General features: G+C 40.5%; 1 protein-coding gene and 1 long non-coding RNA gene across 5 annotated transcripts in view; one reads left to right on the top strand and one right to left on the bottom strand.

Annotated features, from left to right (window-relative positions):
• Window positions 1-11436, bottom strand: part of LOC132487409 (uncharacterized) — a 34419-nt gene extending 22983 nt beyond the window's left edge. For all 4 annotated transcript variants that reach the window (XR_009531634.1, XR_009531636.1, XR_009531635.1 and 1 more), the window contains exons 1-2: window positions 11290-11436; window positions 8809-8955 (exon numbers count right to left, since the gene is read on the bottom strand). This is a non-coding gene — a long non-coding RNA (uncharacterized LOC132487409). The remainder of the gene's footprint in view (window positions 1-8808; window positions 8956-11289) is intronic.
• A 97-nt stretch (window positions 11437-11533) lies between these two features.
• Window positions 11534-23473, top strand: part of LOC132488542 (ankyrin repeat domain-containing protein 26-like) — a 136452-nt gene continuing 124512 nt past the window's right edge. Inside the window, 6 exon segments of the mRNA XM_060096841.1 lie at window positions 11534-11964; window positions 13366-13480; window positions 13643-13816; window positions 18233-18339; window positions 19856-19993; window positions 22186-22256. Coding sequence (XP_059952824.1) covers window positions 11735-11964; window positions 13366-13480; window positions 13643-13816; window positions 18233-18339; window positions 19856-19993; window positions 22186-22256 — 835 coding nt within the window. The 5' untranslated portion in view covers window positions 11534-11734.

The raw sequence follows: 23473 nt of genomic DNA, 5'->3' as shown, positions 1-23473 counted from the left end.
ACCCATAGACCTGGCCCGGGATGTGGCAGCACAGTAATCCCACAGGCTCACAGGTTCTTTCCCTAACTGGGTTTCATGAATAAGCACTTCTTAGTTTGTTGTAGATCTTCAGTTAATTTCCAGAGTGCTGAAATGGCTGTTTTATTAAACAGTTTATCCAAATTTATAGCTGCTTTTTAAAAAATGGAGATGATTTGTCAACCTCCTCCCCTCATCATGCCGAAAGTATATTTCCCCAGCTTATTCTGAATCACATTTCAACCAAATCAGTTTAATAAGGATGGACTTTGAGAGGACTTGTAAACTTTTTAAAGCTGTCCATTGAAAGCTACCACAATGCCAGAGTTTTACAAGTAACCTATACCTATTAAATAGATTACTTGTGGTCATTGATACATGTTTTATTTTTAGATATTCTTTGTTCATATTCATTTTAAAGTAAATACGGAGTTACTACAATCTCGCTAGTTATAAGCATTTTTCTTAATGTAAGTATGTAATATTTTAATAAAATATGTTGGAATGTAGATTTGATCTTTGAATTGAAAAAATAACACCTATTCGTGGACATAAAATTTGGAGAGTTGGGCCTCCCTGGTGGCGCAGTGGTTGAGAGTCCGCCTGCCGATGCAGGGGATACGGGTTCGTGCCCCGGTCTGGGAGGATCCCATATGCCGCGGAGCGGCTGGGCCTGTGAGCCATGGCTGCTGGGCCTGCGCATCCGGAGCCTGTGCTCCGCAACGGGAGAGGCCACAACAGTGAGAAGCCCGCATACCGCAAAAAGAAAAAAAAAAAAAAATTCGGAGAGTTGATACATTTGAACTGAGGATTTTATTTCTATGCAGATTCTCCCCTGCCCCCATTTTGTCACATGAATCCCTATTCTTTTGGGCAAGAATGTGATTCCCCAACACACACCCCTCCCCACCTTTTAAAACAGAAACTTAATTTAGTTATGTATCAATGCTTCATATGGGAATATAATGGGTAGCTAATCTGTTATGAATTTGAGAATGTATTTCATGAAAAAAGAAATTACAGAGCTGCCAAAGACAGAGGGTGAGAGGGAGAGAGGTTGTAAAACCTGGTTTGGGGAACTCGATATGAATCTAATCTCCCGCAGTTCTGGGAGCAGGTATGTAACTCATACCCAGGGAACCTGGAATCTGAAGGAACTCGTAGGTTACTTTGGCTCAGGACAGGAGAAGAACTGCTAATGTGTTGAGACTGTTCTGCACTCTCAGCATTTGCTTTGACAAAGACTGTTTGAGTGCTTATCGAGGACCAGATGTTAGTCAAGTGTGAAAGAGAGAAAATGAGCCCTGGTGGTGGATCCACATTGGATACCGCACAAAAAGCCACTTAGAGGCGTGAACAGGCCTCAGAACAGGATAGTCCAAAGTGGGGCTCTGGATTCCTTAAGAGCTAAGAAGAAAGAATGGATTACATTCACTTAGGTCAAGGGAGTTACAGGTGAGAACAGCTGTGGGCACGGAAATGCCCCTGAGAGAGAGAGTCAGCTTTAAAACAATTGCCAGATCCAGACTGCTCAAAACCATCTCACATAAGAACTCTACCGCCCCCTGCAGTTTTGAACCTGGCAGCATGGGAAACCATGATTAGCCAGCTGGAGGAGGAAGGATGGGATGAGGCAGGAAAGGAGGGGACCATGCCTGCCTTCCACCCCTACTGCAGGTGGTCTGCCTGTAGCATGGCCTAGCTGATTAACTCTGACTTGGCATTTTTATAGTTCTGTATGTTATGTGGGGCTGGACATTGTTTTTCAGTGCTTTGTGAGTTAAAGCAACTCTGGACTTCTTATTACTTGAGAGTAAGGGTTTTCAACCTGGGTTGGGAGAAGAACCTCTGAATATTTAAAAGGGTAGTGGGAGATGAAGTTGCCTTCTAATTATATCCCATGAGTCAAAAATAGTGGTTACATATATTAACAGATTTTTGTTTGAACACTTTTCTGGGTGATCTAATTCTATTCATACGATTTTTCAAAATTGAAATATTTGTGTAATTTCCATCATAATCATGTATGGGATATGTGTGTGAGTAACTATTTTAACAAAGCTTCTAATGTCTTGGTATTTTTTAAAATTTTTATGGAAGTATAGTTCATTTACAGTGTTGTATTTCAAGTGTACAGCAAAGTGATTCAGTTATACATATATATCTATATATATTCTTTTCCAGATTCCTGTCCATTATAGGTTATTACAAGATATTGAGTACAGTTCCCTGTGCTATACAGTAGGTCCTTATCTGTTTTATATATAGTAGTATGTATATGTTAATCCCAAACTCCTAATTTATCTCCCACCACCGCCCCCCTGCTATCCGCTTTGGTAACCATAAATTTGTTTTCTATGTTTGTGAGTCTGTTTCTGCTTCGTAAATAAAGTAAGTTCATTTGTATCATTATTTTTAGATTCCACATATAAGTGATATCATGATGTCTTTCTCTGACTTGACTTCACTTAATATAATCTCTAGGTCCATCCATGCTGCTGCAAATGGCATTATTTCATTCTTTTTTATGGCTGAGTAATATTCCATTGTATATGTATGCTACATCTTCTTTATCCATTCACCTGTCAGTGGACATTTATCGAAAAGATACATGCACCCCGGTGTTCATAGCAGCACTATTTGCAATATCCAAAACATCATGGAAGCAACATAAATGTCTTGGTATTTTTATATGATTTTATTTCCTCTTCCCCCTTATATGATATTTTATTGTACTATATTATGGTTCAGTATTCTTTCCCCTTAAAATTCCTATGCAATTTAGTCATGTTATATTTCCATAATCATTATCAGTTTAATACTTTTAATATTGAAATAGCTAATCTAGGGATTTAGTAGAATGATCTATTTATTGTTAAAATGGGGACAAGAGAAACTGCTTTTAGTTGATTACAGCTCTTATTTCCCCCTTTATTCTGTTGATAACATTTTTATGATTATGTTAAAATTCAGGAATTATTTTGTGGGATCTTATTCTTTGCTCTCCATTTTATGTTGGTAAACTCTAAGGTTATATATCCTTGGTCCTTTTAGCTTCTCTCTATATTTTTGTATCATCTGTATGCTGATGACTTCTTAGTCTTGCTCTATAGCCCTTTTCCATTTAGGCTACGTGTCCAACTGTTTTTCTCCATAGCATTTGATTTGTATGTTCATAAGAAGCTGTTATTGGGGACTTCCCTGGTAGTCCAGTGGTTAGGACTCCACACTCTCAATGCAGGGAGCACAGGTTCAAACCCTGGTCAGGGAACTAAGATCCTGCGTGCCACATGGCGCGGCCAAAAGAAAAGAAGAAGAAGAAAAAACCTGTTCTCTAATTTATTGTTTCTGTGTCTGCCTTTTCCCACCTGGTGTTGAGTTCTAGGAAGGAGTCTTGAACACTAGTATCTCTAAGACTAAATGCAGTGCTTTATAAGTAGACAGCTAAAAAATCTTCAGTGAGTGAAAGAATAATAGGCATTCAGTAGATTGATCCTAATTCCCCCATCAGGCAGAGCACTGGAACAGATGGGTCAGATTCTCCATAGATGGTTAAATAATGCCATAGAGAATATGAGTAGTAAGTGTTTTTTTCGTCTTTGAAAATATCGCAGTGACTGTAACAATAAAGAAGATGGAATGTCTTCCTGAGGAAAATCTGCCTTCTTTTTTGGAAGATAAAATGTGCAAGGTGGAACTGAGTGCCAGGCTAACAGTATCTTTTACATAGAAGGATCTGTTAACTGGATAAAAAGATAACTTTAAGACCTGCAGCATGTGAAACTCCTTAAGTATTCTGGATTGATTTCATACAAGACGTGTTTTATCTTTGATCAACCAGTTGCCTCCATTCACAGTCCTGAGGCATGTTAAAGACCAGTTGTTGGTAAACTTGAGATGTTAGGAATGTCTGTATAACTCTCCTGGAAGTTCTGAACTAGGTGATGAAAGAGACAGAGGTGCGAGAAGACGGAGAAAGAAGAGACAAAATATGGAGGATTGGAGAAGATGGTTGCTAAAGGATTTCCAGGAAGAACAAAAGAGAGACTGTTTATATTATTTGGAAATAAGCATCGTTATCTAAAAAGAAACCCAAATCAACTATAACCAAAATATCAAATGACCGAATGATTATAAGAAATTTGTGAATCAAACTATGCAAAGCCTGGGGCTTCCCTGGTAGCGCAGTGGTTGAGAATCTGCTGCCAATGCAGGGGACACGGGTTCGATCCCTGGTCCTGGAAGATCCCAAATGCCTCGGAGCAACTAAGCCCGTGTGCCACAACTGCTGAGCCTGCACTCTAAAGCCTGCAAGCCACAACTGCTGAGCCCACGTGCCACAACTACTGAAGCCCACGCTCCTAGAGCCCGTGCTCTGCAACAAGAGAAGCCACCGCAGTGAGAAGCCCACGCACCGCAAGGAATAGTAGCTCCCGCTCGCTGCAACTAGAGAAATCCCGCGTGCAGCAATGAAGACCCAACGCAGCCTAAATTAATTAAATAATTAATTAAAAAAAAAAACTATGCAAAGCCTGATGCACAGTGTTTCCTGGTGGAGGGAGCATAGCTCCCACCAAGTAGAAGCATCTTGTCAGCATTAACTCTGCTAGGCCAAAAGGTTCATAATTTTTTATTTTTAATTTTGCTGGAAGATAATGTTTTATACTGTTATAGCACAAAGAAAACTGACTTCAAAATTTATCAAAACTTAATGTGATTTTTTTTTCTTCCTGTTTGGGAAGTTGATAGGAGGGCAAGTGCATACTTGAACCCTGGTTCCACTTTCTGTATGCTTCTTCATCCTTGTTAGATTTTAAGATTCTTAGGTTCATGCTTCTTCTTAGTGTCATAAGATCTCAAATCCTCTCATATAAAATTTGAAGAAAGAGTTGTTAAAGGAGTACATATAAGGTAAAACGAATGTCTCTCTTGGTTGGGTTTTATTAAAAATACACCTGATTTTTAAATATACCTCTTCTAAAAGTGAACTGTTACTATGCTTCTCAGTACCCCGAATCACAAATTTCATTTATCCACCAAAGCTGCTGTTGGTCACTGTTAGAACTGATTATATGGTTAGCATTACATTTTGTAAATTACTTGTGATGCCAAGGTGATGTTTAGGATTTGTGCTTAACTCTGGGGGAAATATTTCTTTAAATGGATAATGCTGATTTTTTTAAGAGGGTTAACATAAATCATAACAGTGGGAAAATAAATTTTGACCAGGACTTTCAAACTATCTCCTATTTCCTATGCACCTAATACCATCAGCATGAAGTCATCCACATAATGGGTAAATTTGATGTCCTGTAAGGTAGTGAGAATATCAAGATCTCGGTGGATTAAATTACCACAGAATTATCAGCATTTGATGAGCAAATGTTGTCTTGAAGCAAGATGATGAAATTAAACCCCTATCCATATCAAGTAAGAGTAGAAAGCTTCTGGTACCCATGGTTAATTTGTGAACTGATTGTATCCTTTGATCATTAAAAAAAAAAATTGAGGGGACTTCCCGGGCGGTGCAGTGGTTAAGACTTCGCCTTCCAATGCAGTGGGTGTGGGTTTGATCCCTGGTTGGGGAGCTAAGATCCTTCATGCCTCACAGCCAAAATAACCAAAACATAAAACAAGCAATATTGTAACAAATTCAGTGAAGACTTTAAAAATGGTACACATAAAAAAATCTTTTGAAAAAATTTAGTTCCTTGATTGTAAACAATGTTTTATTAATTATTAATATTAAGTATTTTATTATTTATTAATAAAATTAATTAATTTTATTAATTATACATGTTAATGCCTTATCTGTATTTGCATTTATACTTTTTTTTTTTTTTTTTTTTTTTTTTTTTTTTGCGGTACGCGGGCCTCTCACTGTTGTGGCCTCTCCCATTGCGGAGCACAGGCTCCGGACGCACAGGCTCAGCGGCCATGGCTCACGGGCCCAGCCGCTCCGTGGCATGTGGGATCTTCCCGGACCGGGGCACGAACCCATGTCCCCTGCATCGGCAGGCGGACTCTCAACCACTGCGCCACCAGGGAAGCCCCATTTATACTTTTTGTGTGTGTGTGGCTGCACCGGCCCTGGCAGCGAAAGCACCAAGTCCTAACCACTGGACTGCCAGGGAATGCCCTATACTAAATTTTTTGGTCACAAATTTTATGTGGCCAAATGTACTGATATCTTCTTTTGACACTTGCATTGTTTTTGTTTGAAAAATCTTCAAAAACTTACAAATAATACCACTCATCCATATTTTCTTCTAAAATATTTAGTGGTTTCATTAAAAAGACTAAACATTTTTACTAACCTGGAGTTTCTTTTGGTGTATATGTTGAGATATGTAGTTAACTTCTTATCACGAATTGATTTTTCCCAAACCATTTATTAATAATCTATATCATTCTCATTGATTTGTATAGTTTCTCTTATGTTAATACATTCTCACCTCTTACTGTTTTCCAGTAATATGCTTATTCTTCTGTAGGCTAGTATTTAATAATTATATTTTTATATTTACTAATAATATATTTTATAATCTAACAGAAAATATTTATCTTAACTTTCTTTGAACATATTTAAAGCTATTTTATTTTAACTAGAAACAAATCACTATATGTCTATGCAAAAGCAACATATGTTTATTGCTGAAAAGTTAGAAAATATAAATAAGAAAATAAATATGAAAGAAGGAACACCTTAGTAGTGAGTGGATGTAACTATGCCTCATTCCCCTAACACTGGGTCCCCCACGTGCAAGGTTCTGAGGGGTGATGTTAAGCTTTTGCCCTACCTCCTTCCCCTCTTAGAACCCACTTGGGTCCCAGGTTGGTGACTGAGGTGCTTAATTTGTTTCCAGTGAAAAAAGTTTGGCCACAAAGGGGATGGCCATTACACCTTTCTTGGTACCAACTCCCTATAAAACTAAGAGGTCCTATGTTTGCCACAGACTCTGGAGCAAAAAACGGCTTAAGACTTTATGAAGTAGAGATGCCAACTCATTTTTCTTGTAGATGGAAGTGCATTGCTGGCTGACTGTAGTCATGAGAAAATAAGCTCAGTACCAATAAGAGAATAATAAGAAGAATAAGAGAAAATAAGCTCAGTGCCTTCTCCTCATAGGAAGCAAAGACCCTCGTTGGAAGGGCTAAAGTAGGCACGTTGCCAACTGACGCTCCATATCCTCACAATGCTGGGGGGTCAGGGACACAGGGGATAGTCTGGATTCTATGGGAGAGAAGTATGGAAGTAAAACAGCTGAAATTTTAACTTGCATTCCTAGTGAGTTTCAATGTTTGAGAGTTACAAAGAAAAGTTACAAACACCCCAGTCTGCCTATGGAATCTCAGGAGTCACAGATGGTGTCTACTCTGGCTAGGTAGCGAAGGTAGGAAGAGGGTGAAAATTTTTTCCAGCTATAAACTGCCATGATAAGCAGAAATTATCCTAAGGGGGCCACAGAGATGAGGGGTATGTTGGGCACGAAAATGCTCAGATCAGGTCTCCAGTGCTAGGGACAGGGTAACCAACCATGCCAGTTTTCCCAGGACTGTCTTGGTTTTATCACTGATAGTCCTGTGTCCCAAGAATGCCCCAGTCCTGGACAAACTGGGGAACCTACTTGGGACACATAGTAGACTGACAGCCCCAGAAGCTGTCCTTCTGGATCCACGTCTGCGTCTGTCCTATGCCCATGCTTCCCACGACTGCTCCCAGCCATTGTACCCACAATAGGGGTAAAATACAGGCCCACTCCTGGAAGATGCAGGATTTATTTATCATATGACTTTGGCTCCAGGATTCCCCTTTGGCCTGGCCAGAAATGTTGTTAGAACTGTGCTGCAGTTTTAGACTCTCTCTACCCAGTCCTCTTTGTTGCCCTCTATCTTCACTTCTTCCATTCTTCCTAGCTCCCTCCCTCCATAATTTGCTATGGCCACTTAACATATTACCACAAATTTCGTGGCTTAAAACCACACATATTTATAGTATAGTTCTGGAGGTCAGAGGTCTGAAATGATTCTCACTGAGCTAACATCAAGGCTGCATTCCTTTCTGGAGGTTCTAGAGGACAATTAGTTTTCTTGTCTTTTCCGACTTGTAGAGGCCACCTGTATTCCTTGGCTTGTGGCCCCTTCCATCTTCAAAGCCAGCAATGACCTGTCGAGTCTTTCTCACATCATTCTGACACTCCTGCCTCCTCCTTCCACATATGAAGGACCCTTGTGATTACACTGGATCCACCTGAATTTGTTAAGGCATCCATAACATGTTTTTCATCATAAAACAGGTATTACTCTGACATTATTAATTCCATTAACATATGTTAAATAAATATTAAATAAATAATTATTAAATAAATATGCAGGAAACCACCAGGGCATTATTTGAGTCTTAGATAGGCATGGGAGCTCTAAGCAACAACTTTACTTAAAAACTATTTATTTATTTATTTGGCTGTGCCAGGTCTTAGTTGGCAGCACTTGGGCTCTTTTAGTTGCAGCATGTGGCATCTAGTTCCCTGACCAGGGATCGAACCTGGGCCCCTGGCACTGGGAGCGTGAAATCTTAACCCCTGGACCACCAGGGAAGTCCCCAAGCAACAACTTTCTAGAGGGCATCTGTTTGCAAAGAAATCTGGGAATCTTAGCTTTCAAGTGCTTGGGGATCCAGGTAGCATTTGACAAGGACATACATAAGTTCAGAGTTGGCCTAGCATATACTCCTTGAGTATCTCTGGTCTATACAGAAACACTAGAGTCAACCAAATCTTGACAACCTACCTGGAGTCCTGGTGTGTGGTTCTTATCTCCCTACAGCCTGGCAGTGTCTTTGACCCTCATTCCAGGCTGCATCAGCAAGTGTCAGAGTCTTCTTCAGATGTCACAATAGGGAGCCTTTACTGGTCTCATAGGTCACACTGGGGAGTACTGCGGAGACAAATAGAGGACAAAAGATTATTCTCTGGTTGGGCTATTATAGGAAGAAAATTGTGGGTGATCAGAGTTGAAACCAGTCACACACATCAAAACCATTTGGTGCAGCTAAGCTGGATAGACCTGAGAAATGTTTTTTTGTTTGTTTTTTGTTTTGTTTTTGTTCATTGCTCTTTCACCAGTGAAGACACTGTCCTGGAACCAGCTATCACTTCAACAGGGACCCTGCCTCCCTCCAGAGTTTTTCGGCACAATTGCTTGCTTTCTTTCTTTCTTTTTATTTTTTTGGCTGTGCCGCGTTCCCCAACCAGGGATGGAACTCGTGCTTGCTGCAGTGGAAGCGAGGAGTCCTAACCTCTGGACCTCCAGGGAATTCCCCCAGCAGCAATTTCTGCTGAAGGTCTGGACACCTGACTTCTGAGTCACTAATTCCAAGCAATTTGTTGTCAAATCATTCAACCTACAAAGCACAAAATGGCATTAAACGGCCTCTGAAGAATAAGTACCTAAATTAATATCTACGCATTTGTCTTGCTGTAAAATATGGCTGCCAAACCTTCAAATTTTGCTGGTGCATCTTGTGCAATGGTGGTTAATCAAAATTCTTAAAATCATTAACATGATTTTGATCTTGAAATCATCAACAAATGTAATAGGAACCTGCTGAGTTTTGGGATAGCTGGTTTTGTATTAACTGTTGTTGTGAGCCTGCTTCTGCTTCTGTCTGTTTCACCCACAATACCAGGTTTGGTTTAATTGTATTGTAACTGTATAATTACAGTAATTGTATAATTACTGGATCAAGTACTACATTAAAAGGAGTTTCTGTATACAGTCGCCTGTTTCTACCAGTATGGAGTATGGAGTCAACCTATTTTGCTTTATTCCTAAGAAATGGAATAAAGATGGAAACACAAATTGCAGATAGAGAAAGATGGAAGCAAGGGAAAAGATTATTTAAAGTTTGGGAAATTTTAAAGATATGGGACAAGGATAAAGCATAAGAGGTTTCATAACAATGGAGATGATAAGATTCCATAAGGTCACTATGATGATTAGATTGAGGAGTGGGAAACAGATTTGGGTGGATAGAGCAAAGGAGCAAAGAGACTATTAAGAGGAAACACGAAAGTTAGATGTGCCTATTAGTTAGCTAATTACTGAAAAATTTGGCTAATAGAATTTTAGGGAAATTTAGCTATATTGATTTTTTTAATTTGTAGCAACGATCTTATACTTCAATAAAAAACAGAGTACTTGTTTGCATTCTACTTGATTTTTTTCATCTGCATACTATTCTTCAATATTCTTCAATCTATACCAACCAGTTTGTGCCTTCCTTAAGTACTGCCAGAAACTATCAACTCTTTCTCCTGTTACAAAATTATAGCTTAAAAAAGTTCTTCACTCTTGTTGTCAAACGAATACACAGATATCAAACAATAATCGTTTACAAATTAGAATGAAAGAATAATATACCATTACAGAAAAAAAAGCGCCCAGATACAGATATATCAAGAAGTGTACAGGATTTACAAAATGAAAAAAGCTACCAAAGGCTAATGAAGGACATAAAATAAGACAAATTGAGAGACATAACATGTACCTGGATACACTGATACAAGAGACTGATTCTCAGTTAAAATTCTCTTCACCTAATTGCAATCAAAATCTCACTAAGATTTCTCTTTAGCTTGGCATAGTGATTAAAAATTCATTTCAAATAATGTAGAGGTAAACATTTCCAAGAGAATACTGAAAAGGAAGACTAAGGAGGGAAACCTTGGACCTGTAATAGATATTTATATTTTACACACTACTGACGCTAGAAGAAGCAGACCAGAATGGAAAACCCAGAAACAGAAAACACATCCGAGAATTAAATGTAAGATTAAGGGGTAAACTAGGTGAGGAAAGATGGATTGTTTGGGACAAGTGGATAACCATTTTTTAAAAAGTTCTCATATGGTACACCGTGCTCCAAAATAAATCTTGAATTTAGAGACTTAATTAGGGGAAAATAAAAGCAAACACTAAAATATAGGTGAAGAAAATGTGCAGACGGAACGCTGGGCCACAGGGGAGGGTCAGGAGGCACGCGGAAACGCGTCTTCATTTCATCTGGAGAAACTGCGTTGGTTTCTCCTAAGTTTGCACTTGATGACACCTGTCGCCACAATCTCTGGAACCATGAAAACAGCTTTCTGTAGTTACATCTGTTAAATTCCATGGAGAAAGCCTGGGGCCCAGAGGGATGTGGAAAGGAATAAACTGAGGGATAAGGAGATTTACAGAGTATTTTTAGGGGAGCTCTCTGGGGGACGAGACCTTCTGCATCCTGAAGCTCCACGCCACTCTAGCCCCAGTCGCATGCGAAGACGACTCTCTCGCGGGAGATTCTAAAATTTCCAAATGTCCAGAAACGCCCAGCCAGCTCGCACCATCGTTGTGTTTTCCAACCAGCGCGTCCCACAAACAATCGCAGAGATTTGTGACGGTTGGACCTCGCACATGCGCACTGGGCACTCCTGCGCTCCGTGCCTCTGTGCGCAAGCGCAGTGACGCCGTCTTACAAGGCGTGCACGCGCACTGTGTTTAGCTGTATCGCTTGGCTACGGTTATTCTGGGCTGAAAGATGAGAAACCGCGGAGCTTCCCAGCTGGGATGTTGTGGCTAGACCGCGTTGGCTTATCTGTACCGCTAGTGTTAGGCTCAGGAGACTGTGAGAAGCCGAGGGGGAGGTGAGGTGTGTCTGAAGCGTGTAGGCTCTGCGATGAAGAAGATTTTTGGCTTCGGAAGTAAGAAGGGCGAGTCGCTCTTCGGCTCCTCCACCAGCCCGCGGAGAGAGAGCGGTAATCGGGTCAACTCCCGGCCCGAGTACCACATCCGACCCAAGGATCTCGGGAAGGTCCACAAAGCTGCCAGCGTGGGCAACGTAGCCAAAGTGCAGCAGATTCTGTTGCTTGGGAAGAATGGCTTGAACGACAGGGACAAGATGAACAGGTAACCGGGGCGGGCGGGAGGAGGCGGGGCGGGCCTGGGTGGGGCCCCTGCTGTCAGTTTCCCCTCCGAGGCTCGTGGACACCTACGTGGGGTCCCGCGCCCCGCAGACTTTATAGGCAGCAAAAGCCTTAGCTGGTTTCGGACCCGCTCATGATTCCCCTTATAGAGCACTTTACTGACAGTTTTAAAGTCATTTGGCTGAATGTCAGTAATCACAGAAACGAAATTAAACATGAACAGCATCTTATTTTTAATGTACACATTTTTATACCGTAATGTTATATGTTACAGAGAAGTGCATAATGAGGAAAATAATTCTCATGACAGATCAACTTCTGGACTAAAAATTCTTCAGATACAATCCCGTATCTTTAAAAAATAATAATTTATTTATTGCTGTGTTGGGTCTTCATTGCCGTGCACGGGCTTCTCATTGTGGTGGCTTCTCTTGTTGTGGAGCACGGGCTCTAGGCGTGTGGGCTCAGTAGTTGTGGCTCGCGGGTTCTAGAGTGCAGGCTTAGTAGTTGTGGTGCACGGGCTTAGTTGCTTTGTGGCACGTGGGATCTTCTGGGATCGGGGCTCGAGCCTGTGTCCCCTGCATTGACAAGTGGATTCTTCACCACTGAGCCACCAGGGAAGTTCCATAATTTATAATATTATACATCACCTATACTTAAATTTTAAAAAATGGCAACTTAGGCACAGAGATATTATGATAATTAGACCAACAGGAAAAATGAGAACTGAACAAACAAAAAATGCTACCAATTATAGTTGCAAGACATCGTGAATTATAAATTTCATTCCAATGTCAGAGATGTTAAAATGTGAGAAAGTGAGCATATTAGAATCATTGAAGTACAGTGTTCTCTCTAGTCCTCAAGACATATCTTCAAAAGAGGTATAATATCCTTTTACTTAATTGAAATGTTGCCCTTGTAAAATAGTAGTAATAGTAATAATTATGATAATATTACCTAATAATTATTGAGCTGTTATCTGTGCGAGGAACTGTTCTAAACCCTTTGCACGGGTTCTCATTTAAGCATCAGAGTGGTGTCCTGTGAGGTAACTACTGCTCTATCCCCATTTTGTTGATGAGGAAATTGAGGCACAGAAAGGCTAAGTGACAGCTAATAAGTGACACAGTTAAAGTCAAATTCAAACCCAAGTTGAGCTGAATCTCAAGGTCATGCTTTTTCTATTCAAGCAGGTTGTTCTTTCGTTAATGTGGAGAGTAAGAAGAGCTAATATATATTGTTCTTTCTCCAGAAGAAAACTAAATATTTGTTTTCAAGGGATAGGAATAGCATGCTATTAAATGTTTTCAATTACATGAACAGTTGTATGTTTTGAAATAGTGCACTACTAATTTCCTAAAAACTCCTCTCGGTTTCATAGGACTGCTCTCCATTTGGCCTGTGCCAATGGCCATCCGGCAGTGGTAACTCTCCTAGTGGAGAGAAAATGCCAGCTTAACCTCTGTGACAACGAAAACAGGACAGCGCTGATGAAGGTACATAGTAGCCAACCATGTCAATGTGAGATGGATTTGATTTAACTACTTAGAATAAAAATGGATTTATCTCATTTAAATATAATGAATTGGTGAAACTTCTGGAATGTTTACTTTGAATTCCTAGAATTTACAGTCTGTTTCTTGGCATAACACTTATAGGCCATACAATGCCAGGAAGAGGAGTGTGCAACTATTCTGCTGGAACATGGTGCCGACCCAAATGTCATGGACGTCAGTGGCAACACTGCTCTCCACTATGCTGCCCTTTATCAGAATATATCACTCGCAGCAAAGCTGCTTTCACATGACGCCAACATTGAAGCAAGCAACAAGGTATAGCTCAACTATATTTACAAAATATTTGCCATACATGGTTGTTTTTTTGTTTGTTTTAGCTGCAGATGTTTTATCTATAATAATATGTACACTGAATACCACCCATCAGGCCCTGTTACCATGGAAACAACTCCAAAGGCAAGTCACGGGCTGGAGAAAGGTGGTGCTCACAGAAAGAGCACAATTCTGTCTCCCAGCCACCCTTCTACCCCAGAAGGAGAATCTTCCCATTAGGATATGCCTGGGAGTGGGTGGTGGGCTCAAGAGCCCACACAAGACAAAGACCTGGGGGGAGTGAGGTGAGGTGGAGGCTGGCTGCTTGCAGGGGCTCAGGGAATGGGTGCTGTTGGGGATGGATGGGAGGAGGAAGGAGACCCAGTACCCAGCAGGGAGAGCTGGGTGAGTGCCGGTGGCCAGGGCAGGCAGCAGGCCCTGAGCCCTCCAGGACCCCAGGTTCTAAGATCGGGGAAAGTGGGGCAGGTCGTGTTTGACACCCAGCAAGGGTGTTCACTTATGCTGGTGGCCATTTGGTCCACCATGTACACCTTGGGGTCTTCCACGCTCAGCCTCGGGTGGCTCCTCAGCAGGGTTGTAGCTGTGCATGGGGAGCAGGTGATGGCGAAGCTGCTGTTCCTGCTTTTTCTTTGGGACACACATTACCTCCTCCCACTGCAGCCCCGCCAGGAACTCCCTCTGCTGACATAGATGGGGTCAGTTTTACATATTTGGAAGCTCAAGCATTCCCTGAGTGAAAATATTTTGAAATAACTTAATTATCTAAGATTTCACTTTAAATCATTATATTTCTAAAGAAACATTAGAGAGTATAGCTTTCTTTTATGTGTCTATGGCAGATATTTGTGAAAACATTGCATTTGTTAAAGGTAAGACTTTTTTTTTTCCCCAAATATATTTTCCCCCGCTCAAATTTTTTTTCTGATTAGTGTAAAACAACAGAGAAATGCAAAACTTGCCTTGGAGATAGACTTTGTCCTAAAACTCAAACAAAACAAAAGCATTTTACAATATAATAGCAATCTTGCTGCTGTTGACAAGTTCCTATTTTATTAAAAAATGATTTATGTAAAAATGATTTCTCTCTCATTGCCTAAGGCTTCAGAGGGAAAAAGGAATAGGAAAAGGAGAGAGCAGTTGAAATATGCAGGCCGGGCTTCCCTGGTGGCTCAGTGGTTAAGAATCTGCCTGCCAATGCAGGAGACACGGGTTCGAGCCCTGGTCCAGGAAGATCCCACATGCCGCGGAGCAACTAAGCCCGTGAGCCACAACTACTGAGCCTGCGCTCTAGAGCACACGAGCCACAACTACTGAAGCCCGCGCGCCTAGAGCCTGTGTTCCGCAACAAGAGAAGCCACCACAATGAAAAGCCTGCTCACCACAAGGAAGAGTAGCTCCCACTCACTGCGACTAGAGAAAGCCCACGCGCAGCAATGAAGACCCAACGCATCCAAAAATAAATAAATTAATTAAATTAAAAAAAAAAGAAATACGTGGGCCAATTTGGAAATTTGGCAGTTAGGAAATGCCAAGTAGAGGTTTTGGGGGTTTTCTTTTCCCTTCAGTTTATGTATTTAGGCAAAGTTCTTTTCAGGTTTTGGGGATAATAATTCTTTTTTTTTTTTTTTTTTTGCGGTATGCGGGCCTCTCACTGTTGTGGCCTCCGCCGTTGCGGAGCACAGGCTCCGGACGCGCAGGCTCCGGACGCGCAGGCTCAGCGGCCATGGCTCACGGGCCCAGCCGCTCCGCGGCATATGGGATCCTCCCAGACCGGGGCACGAACCCGTATCCCCTGCATCGGCAGGCGGACTCTCAACCACTTGCGCCACCAGGGAGGCCCGGATAATAATTCTTATTTGGGGAAAGAGCCTAAGTGAACTGTAACCTTGCCTGGAGATCAATTTTAGGAGGACTCAGAGGAAATCAGATTGGCAATGAACATGTGGTGATTAAATGGGAAATAAGGGAGAAGAACAGATAATTAACTGACATATTATCCTGTTTTGGCAGAAACAGCCACTTAGATAAGAGTCTAGAGTCTGCTCTCAAATCTAGAATGTCTTGATGGGAAGTAAAGGGTTTATAAGTAATGAGATCAAGTTGCATTTTCAGTTTACTTGTCCCTGTTCTACCTATTGACCCAGAAAAATTAAATGTAGTTTTGGTGACTCTGATCTCTTAACACTTTTCTTTTTTTTTTTCAAATCCTCAATTGAGAAAAGGAATTGGCCATGTGGGTAGAGATGAGACTGAGATGGTTGCTACACTAATTCTCAGCTAGAATTGTGCTCGTGAACCACAGTCACCTGGGAGAACTTATAAAAAATTTACAAGCCTAGGCTCTCCCCTGAAGATTTTGATTGAATAAATCTAGCAAGGCCCGGACATGTGTGTTTGGAAATATTTCCTCGAGATTCTGATACAGCCCTTGGTTAAGAACAATGGAATGGATGAGTGTGATTTATAAATTCACAGATCTCAAAAATAAGAAATCTCTAGAAGAGTTGGAGTTTGATAGATGCTACTTCCATCAACTCCCTCCTTTCCAACAATATTAGCCTGACTTTTATCTTTCTCTGCCTCTGTAATTGAGAAGGTAAAAGGGATATTATTGGCAATATCTATTGGCTTGAAGAATAACTCCTTTTTCTTTCCAACCACTAATCAATCATTCACTGGCACTCAGAGAGTCTTTAGAAATTTGCTTATGGTGAGTCATTTAATAAGTAGAGTGTGACCCTTTGCAGATTTTGCACCTTTTGTTATCATCCAGGTCATTAGGTCAACAGATGTTTATCACAAACAGGGTTTTCCTGACTGCAGTAAGAGTAAAGCATGAGCCTTCTTTTGGTGAAAGCTGCATGACGGAGTCTTGCAGTGTGTCTGTTAGGTTCACTGGTCCCTGGCATAAGCAAGATGATAGTTTTAAACATCAAAACCCATGAAGTTAGTAACAGTACAGATAGGAATTGTTTTAATAATTTAGTTTCAGCAGTCTTATGAACTAATTATCCATTTGGTTAACATCAGGGAGAATTATAGAAATAGATTGTAGTTTTAACAGGCATTGGAAACATTCTTGAAGTGGGTATTATGAATCTTAATAGTAATTTTTATTACATGTTGGGACCCACTTTTTTTTTGTAAAACACATGATACTAAAGAAAGGAAAGTTTTTTTGTTTTTTTTGCGGTACGCCGGCCTCTCACTGTTGTGGCCTCTCCTGTTGTGGAGCACAGGCTCCGGACATGCAGGCTCAGTGGCCATGGCCCACGGTCCCAGCCACTCCGCGGCATGTGGCATCTTCCCAGACAGGGGCACGAACCCATGTCCCCTGCATCGGCAGGCAGACTCTCAACCACTGCGCCACCAGGGAAGCCCTAAAGAAAGGAAAGGTTTTACATGCAAATATTTGCTTTATACCCACCCGTTTGGAAACACTCACAGCAAACATAAAAACACAAGTGGGCTATAGACTAAACTTGGCCCCTGGATGTGTTTAGCTTGCCTCCACAAATTGAGTCAGCATTTAAAATTTAGGAGACTCATGCAGAAATCTGCATTTCAGGCTTCTCTTAAGGAATCCAATCTGGTCCCCCTTGAGCCCATGATACTGTTTGGTCTGCCGTGCAAAGGGTGCCCCTTCTGTATGGGGCACATTCTCCAGTTTGCTGGCCTCACCTGGGTTCTTCACTTACTTGGGTCACCTACTTTGCCTCCATAAGCATCTGTGTTTCCAATTCCTGTATTACAGTTTATTTTGATAAATATTTCTAGATTTTAAAACAGTCATTAATTTCTAATCTATTTCATATTTTAAAAGAATCTCTTAAGAATGGGATTGAATTTTTCAAGTTAGAATTTATAAGTTGGTTTTTTAAAAAAACTCTCTTTCTTTACATGTTCATGTGAAGAATCATATTCCCATTGGACTGTCTGTAAACCTTATGAGGTTAATTGGTTATCATTGGATAGGTTATGCATGTTGCAGACAGTATTATATCTTTCTCCTCAGCATTGTTCCTAAAATATGCAGTTGATTTAATAGTTAAATGATTATCTCTGGAGGAGTGTTTAGAGTGTATAGACTAGTATAGAGCAATAAAATAACTACAGTATACCTGATAAATACTGTGATAGAAGCAAAGATCCTTGGAACCGGTAAATGTTGGAAGTGAGTTTTAGAGAATGACTTTGCAGTTAATCATGTGAAGAAGTGAGGAGGAGCATTTTAAAGAGAAGGAAGCAGCACAAGGTGGGTGAGAAGGAAGGGGCTCCTTTTTATTTACTTTCTATATTAGATGTTTAAGTTCAGAGAATCTATTATAAGTTTTAAAATTCAGTTTAGAAATATGTAACTTTGTACATTCTATATAAAGTCTTTCTTCTGTTTTACAGGAGGGCTTCACACCACTTTTACTTGCTGTAAGTGAAAACAAGCAGCAAATGGTGGAATTTTTAGTAAAGAAAGAAGCAAATATACATGTAGTTGATAAGATGAAAAGGTACAGTAGTTTGTTCTTTTTCTTTTTAAAAACCTTAGTGCTGTTCTAGAGTGGTGACAGAAAGATTGAATTAGTAAGAAGAGATTAATGTATAATCAACACATCATCAGGTCGAAAAGCAATTATTCTGACTGTGTATCATGAAAAATAATATAGCAGGATTCATATTCCTTTATAATATTGACTGATGTCATTTGCCACCTGATTTTTTTCTTTTTTTTGGTCATACGATCTTATAATAGCTAAGGGGTTTCATATTAGTTTTATTAGCTTTATAAAGTATGGATTCTACTTTTTAATTTACCTTATGACACAGTATTGAATTTCTTAGTTCTTTAATAATAATTTTTTAACCTCTACTTTGTATACATTTTTCCTTAAAAGATGCATGTCTTTGGGATGACTCTTTGCTTTAAATTACTTTCTTTGAAGAATACTGATGTTATTAGGTTATCACAAAGTGATTGTTAATCACTATTACCAGATACTGTGGGCTCATCAGTTTTTATCCTTTTTCATTTCTAGTACTTTTTTTTTTTTTTTTTTTTTTTTTTTTTTTTTTTTGTGGTACGCTGGCCTCTCACTGTTGTGGCCTCTCCCGTTGCGGAGCACAGGCTCCAGACGCGCAGGCTCAGCGGCCATGGCTCACGGGCCCAGCCGCTCCGCGGCATGTGGGATCTTCCCGGACTGGGGCAGGAACCCGTGTCCCCTGCATCGGCAGGCGGACTCTCCACCACTACGCCACCAGGGAAGCCCCATTTCTAGTACATTTTGATGTTCTTATTTTTAATTGGTGAAGGTAGAAGGAAGAAAGATAGCTTTAATTGGATAAGCATTTCCTTCAATGAAGACAAGTCATAGGTAGGTGATAAAGAGGAAAATGATGGGCTTTAGATTCAGACTGGGTTTAATTCCTAGCTTTCCTACCTATTAGGTGTATGACCTTGGGAACGTTACTTATTATCAGCAAATATGTTTCCTGATATGAAAAGGAGGATAGTAGTATATCCTTCAAGGGTGGTTGTGTGGAAGAAAGATTACATATATAGTATTTCATTTAGTGCCTAGCACATGCTTATCAGCATCCTTAACTGCAACCATGACTGTTTTTATTTCATTATTATTAATATTATTGTTTTAAGCCTGCAAATAGCTTATCCTTAACCTGACCTCTAGCTGATTTTGAAGTATAATATAACAGACTAAGGAAGAAATGGGGAATTCTTCCTTTATATACTTACCTGCTTCAGATAAGTGACCTCAGCATAGCTTCTTGTCCATCAAGGACTTTAAATTAGCAGTTTCTACTACATGCCATCCGAGTGGGACAGGAGGCTTCTTTTTTGTCCCTTCATTTTAGCCTTGGAGGTAATTTACAAAGATGAACACTTGAACGTGTAAATGGTCAGTTCTACATGGATTGGCAAGATATTAACTTGGTAAAGTATATTAAATTAGCTGTTAAAGTAAGTTAGCTAAAGTTCCTAAGGGTGAAATTATCTCTCTGTTATTTTAGAACAGCCCTCATACTTGCTGTAAACAATGATTCAACAAATATAGTCAGGCTGCTTCTTCAAGAAGGTATTGATGTCTTTTCTCAAGATTTCTATGGAAGGACCGCAGACGAATATGCTCGTATTTATGGTTTTCATATGTAAGTGTTTACATTAAAATGCCAGTTATCACTAAACTGTGGTTAAAAATAATTTAACTGTTACTTGTTATGTGACAGGTGAGAGTTCTAGTTTGGTGCAGGCAGTTTGGGAATGGTGGTGAGATGTTCCCTATCATCAGCTGGAACCCAGCCAAAAGGCCAGACGAGTTAGATGTAGCAGTGGGCACAGGGTTCTTTATCTCAGGACTTTAAGACTTTATATCCTTAAAGATCCTAACATTATCCATTTCATTCCAAGTGTAACCCCTATGCATGGGGTACAAGTAGTGTCACAGCTCTGATTTTTCTAACTTGTTATTTGGGTCTTGAAGTGTTTAGTTCAGCAGACTATCCTATATTTTCTCTTGGGGACTTACTTCTATACTCTCCCTCTTAAATTTTGCAAGAACCTAAGGGATTCCCTAAGATCAAAGAGACAGTCCTCTTCCATAATTCATCTGGAGGGGAAAAAAAAGGGCATTCTCATCATTCTGTTGCTTGCGTTGATTCTGTTGCTGCAGTGTTGCTACTAAAACTGGTCTTAGCAGGGTCTCCTTGGCAGCTGGATCTGGAGTCTGGATGTTGCTCTATAAAGACCTTTAATAATTTTAAAAGAAAAAAAGGAACCGGTCCTGCAGTCGGGTCATGATTGACCTTTGCTCCCAGGATGCCCTTGCTGATTCAGATTCCTCAGTTTTCATGGTGATGCACACTTAGACTTCAAAGTGACAACTTGTTTAGTTCTCATACATATGCCTGTAGCTCAGCCACTGTTCCAAAGCACCAGCACCCAGTTCTGGCACCTGGGCCTCCTAGCCTTAGCCACACACCCCCTCCCCAACACACTCAAAAACCTTATGGAGAGCCCACATCTTAGCCCAGATCTTCACGATGAGTTACCCTTTGAGGCTCTTACTTGTCTTTTCTGCTAGCAGATGTCAATGGGAACAGTTTTAAGCTGTCAGAGAGGTTCAAATGCTCCTGCCGGGGGAGAGCAGACTTTCCTTTTTCCTTTGTTACCAGACCTGAACCTCAAGGCTGCTTTATATCCTGTGGGGCACTTTTTCTTAGGTTCTGGAAGGTCCCATATCATCCTCCTCAGAGTAGTGGGTGCCAGCTTGCCTGAGATTCCATAACTGAGGTTGGCCCCTCAAGTGATCTGTTTTCCATGATAATGAAAATCTTCTAAATGATTTACATCTGCCTCAGCCTTCAAAGTATTTTCAGATTCTGCCTCATAAGGAACCCATTCACCAGAAATCCCTGAATCTCAAGTAGGTTAGTTGGCATTAGGAGAGGTAAGCCCCGTCCAGGACTTGTCAGCGTCCATGGTAAAAGTAGGGTTATGTCTTCCAAGTGAACTGGAGATGAACATGGAGCTTAAGCATCCTTCTAAGAAAGACCTGCTGGTTCAGAGTTTGAGTAGGTAGAGAAGGAGTAGTAGTGGTCCAAGCCAGGTCTGGACTTCGATTAGTTTTCTACTCTTGGTGCGATTAGCTGCAATAATGGGGGGCAGTTATGTTATCTAATTTAATGAGGTCATATATTTATAAATAAATTCAGTTACAAATTATAGAATAGCTGAGAGTCCCTGAATTACAAACCACAAAGAAAGGACAGCTAATCACCCTGATTACTGACATTTTTCCTGAAAACTGCAACATTAGAATGTTAAACCTATGACAGGACACACACATTGGGATTTTAATATGATTTTTACAAATTAATTTATATATTATTTATTTTTGGTTGCATTGGGTCTTTGTTGCTGCACGCGGGCTTCCTCTGGTTGTGGTGAGCGGGGGCTACTCTTTGTTGCGGTGCGCGGGCTTCTCATCACGGTGGCTTCTCTTGTTGTGGAGTTCGGGCTCTAGGCGTGTGGGCTTCAGTAGTTGTGGCGCGTGGGCTCAGTAGTGGCTCGCGGGCTCTAGAGCTCCGGCTCAGTAGTTGTGGCGCACGGGCTTAGTTGCTCCGTGGCATGTAGGATCTTCCCAGACCAGGGCTCGAACCCGTGTCCCCTGCAATGGCAGGCGGATTCTTAACCGCTGCGCCACCAGGGAAGTCCCACAATCGAAGTTTTGGTAATAGCTCTGACATTGTCTGAAGTGATCAAAGAATTTAATATATTTGGTAATTGTTTTTCATATTAGTATTAAAATAGTAATGTTATTTATCACATTTTTAATACATAGCAACTGCCAACTGATTTCTGAATATAAAGAAGAAAAGAGACCTAAAACTCCTTCTCAAAATAGCAACCCAGGTAAGACGTCTGATAGTGAATTACTCTTGGTGACCCTACCATAGATAAAGTAAGAGTGAGGAAGCTTTAATAATGAAAAAGCAATGAAAAAAACCAGTGTGTAAACTGCATGTATATTTTTATTTTTTAAATTAATTTCTTAACAGTCTAATATTCAGAATTGTTTAAGACGTTAATTGTAGGTAATTTAAAATCAGACAGTGTTGTCTGAAAAGAAATCCACATATTTAATCATGGTCCCTAAAATCCCATATTAAATCTTTGCGTAAATAAGAAGAAAGATTTTTTGGTTAGTACGTTGTATGTTTCCTCTATAATCACATGAATATTAGTTATTGTATAGTGATTAGCCTCACTCAGGCAAGCTGGCCTCCACTTCTCTGAGGAGGATGATATGGGACCTTCCACAACCTAAGAAAAAGTGCCCCACAGGATATAAAGCAGCCTTGAGGTTCAGGTCTGGTAACAAAGGAAAAAGGAAAGTCTGCTCTCCCCCGGCAGGAGCATTTGAACCTCTCTGACAGCCTAAAACTGTTCCCATTGACATCTGCTAGCAGAAAAGACAAGTAAGAGCCTCAAAGGGTAACTCATCGTGAAGATCTGGGCTAAGATGTGGGCTCTCCATAAGGTTTTTGAGTGTGTCGGGGAGGGTGTGTGTGGCTAAGGCTAAAAAAGTTACCATCTTTAAGCCTGGGAACTCAACAGTACCTTCCTGGTACTTTAAACAAATGGCAAACAAGAAGAACTGCAAAGCTGAGCCAGTGTGCAGTGTACCAAGAAGAGATTATTTTTGAAAGCTACCTACCGATAGTACAGAAGTCAGAAAAGCAATGCCTGGTAGCGAAGCACTGGTTGTTTTCCATATTATTGTACCAGCGAGGTCTCGCTATTACCAACTTCATTCCTCACAAGTCCAAACAGAGTGAGATAGGCTGACTTCATTAGAACCAGATGTTTTCTTCTGTGTGTTGGATAACTGTCATGACACTATAATTTTGTTAGAACGAGATGCTCTGTTGCCATTAGTTAAAGGATTATCATAGTATTCAAATAGCCCAACTGGAGGCTCAGCAAATTCTAATAAAAGCACAAAGATACTTCACATTAAGAAATACACTATTGTGTTCCCTAGATGTGGCACCTAGCGCATTGTACAATCTGTATGAGGACACCTCTAACATAGTAGACCTCTGTCCATCAAAGAACTTCTGTAGGTT

This window comes from Mesoplodon densirostris, chromosome 4 (genome assembly GCF_025265405.1).
Source record: "Mesoplodon densirostris isolate mMesDen1 chromosome 4, mMesDen1 primary haplotype, whole genome shotgun sequence".
Lineage (NCBI taxonomy): Eukaryota > Metazoa > Chordata > Mammalia > Artiodactyla > Ziphiidae > Mesoplodon > Mesoplodon densirostris.
Note: the sequence above shows the minus strand (reverse complement) of the source record. Positions and strands in the feature narration are given on the sequence as shown.